The 1,585-nt window shown below is 55.2% G+C and overlaps 1 protein-coding gene across 1 annotated transcript; it reads left to right on the top strand.

Annotated features, from left to right (window-relative positions):
- The first annotated feature begins 213 nt into the window (after positions 1–213).
- On the top strand, positions 214–1,299 carry LOC138366845 (rac guanine nucleotide exchange factor JJ-like). Its single transcript, XM_069328131.1, has one exon. It carries the CDS (start codon positions 214–216, stop codon positions 1,297–1,299), a length of 1,086 nt encoding a protein of 361 aa, XP_069184232.1.
- The last annotated feature ends 286 nt before the right edge of the window (positions 1,300–1,585 follow it).

The raw sequence follows: 1,585 nt of genomic DNA, 5'->3' as shown, positions 1-1,585 counted from the left end.
TGGTTGGTATATTCAGGCAAGCACAAGCAACACAAACACCGGGCGCAGGGAACACGCACATCCAAGGTGACACAAGAACAACAATAAATAAAACTCAAAGCATTTCTTGCAGTTAGGTGTAAGAAAAATTCTTAAGACAACGAAAGCGGAGGGCCCCGGAACTCATGGGGCCACCACCAACGCAGCAAACAGAAACAGAGGGCCCCGGAACTCATGGGGCCACCACCAACGCAGCAAACAGAAACAGAGGGCCCCGGAACTCATGGGGCCCAACACCACCGCAGCAAACAGAAACAGAGGGCCCCGGAACTCATGGGCCCAACACCAACGCAACAAACAGAAACAGAGGACCCCGGAACTCATGGGCCCAACACCAACGCAGCAAACAGAAACAGAGGGCCCCGGAACTCATGGGGCCACCACCAACGCAGCAAACAGAAACAGAGGGCCCCGGAACTCATGGGGCCAACACCAACGCAGCAAACAGAAACAGAGGGCCCCGGAACTCATGGGCCCACCACCAACGCAGCAAACAGAAACAGAGGGCCCCGGAACTCATGGAACCATCACCACCGCAGCAAACAGAAACAGAGGGCCCCGGAACTCATGGAACCACCACCAACGCAGCAAACAGAAACAGAGGGCCCCGGAACTCATGGAACCACCACCAACGCAGCAAACAGAAACAGAGGGCCCCGGAACTCATGGAACCACCACCAACGCAGCAAACAGAAACAGAGGGCCCCGGAACTCATGGGGCCACCACCAACGCAGCAAACAGAAACAGAGGGCCCCGGAACTCATGGGGCCACCACCAACGCAGCAAACAGAAACAGAGAGCCCCGGAACTCATGGGGCCACCACCAACGCAGCAAACAGAAACAGAGGGCCCCGGAACTCATGGAACCATCACCACCGCAGCAAACAGAAACAGAGGGCCCCGGAACTCATGGGGCCACCACCAACGCAGCAAACAGAAACAGAGGGCCCCGGAACTCATGGGGCCACCACCAACGCAGCAAACAGAAACAGAGGGCCCCGGAACTCATGGGGCCACCACCAACGCAGCAAACAGAAACAGAGGGCCCCGGAACTCATGGGGCCACCACCAACGCAGCAAACAGAAACAGAGGGCCCCGGAACTCATGGGGCCACCACCAACGCAGCAAACAGAAACAGAGGGCCCCGGAACTCATGGGGCCACCACCAACGCAGCAAACAGAAACAGAGGGCCCCGGAACTCATGGGGCCACCACCAACGCAGCAAACAGAAACAGAGGGCCCCGGAACTCGGGATGACTACAAATCTCTTTCTGTTCACCGCAACATTACGAGTTGACACCCGGTCCACATAATTATTACACCTTTAAGCTTACCTCGTAACTCTTCCATTATTCACCATTAGTTTCTCCAGTTTCGGTTACAGGAGATTTTGGAAATAAAAAGTCCATTTTGGCCGTCCTCATATAGTGACGTAGTGAGGCTAAGTTTTAGTAGGTCAGGTGAGGAGAAGGGTGTGGGAGAGGAGAGAATGGAGGAAGGTGGTGAAGAGGAAGTGAAGAACTGGAAAAATGGCAAACATGGA

This window comes from Procambarus clarkii, chromosome 20 (assembly GCF_040958095.1).
Source record: "Procambarus clarkii isolate CNS0578487 chromosome 20, FALCON_Pclarkii_2.0, whole genome shotgun sequence".
Taxonomy (NCBI): Eukaryota; Metazoa; Arthropoda; class Malacostraca; order Decapoda; family Cambaridae; genus Procambarus; species Procambarus clarkii.
This window is presented reverse-complemented; position numbering and strand designations above follow the sequence as displayed.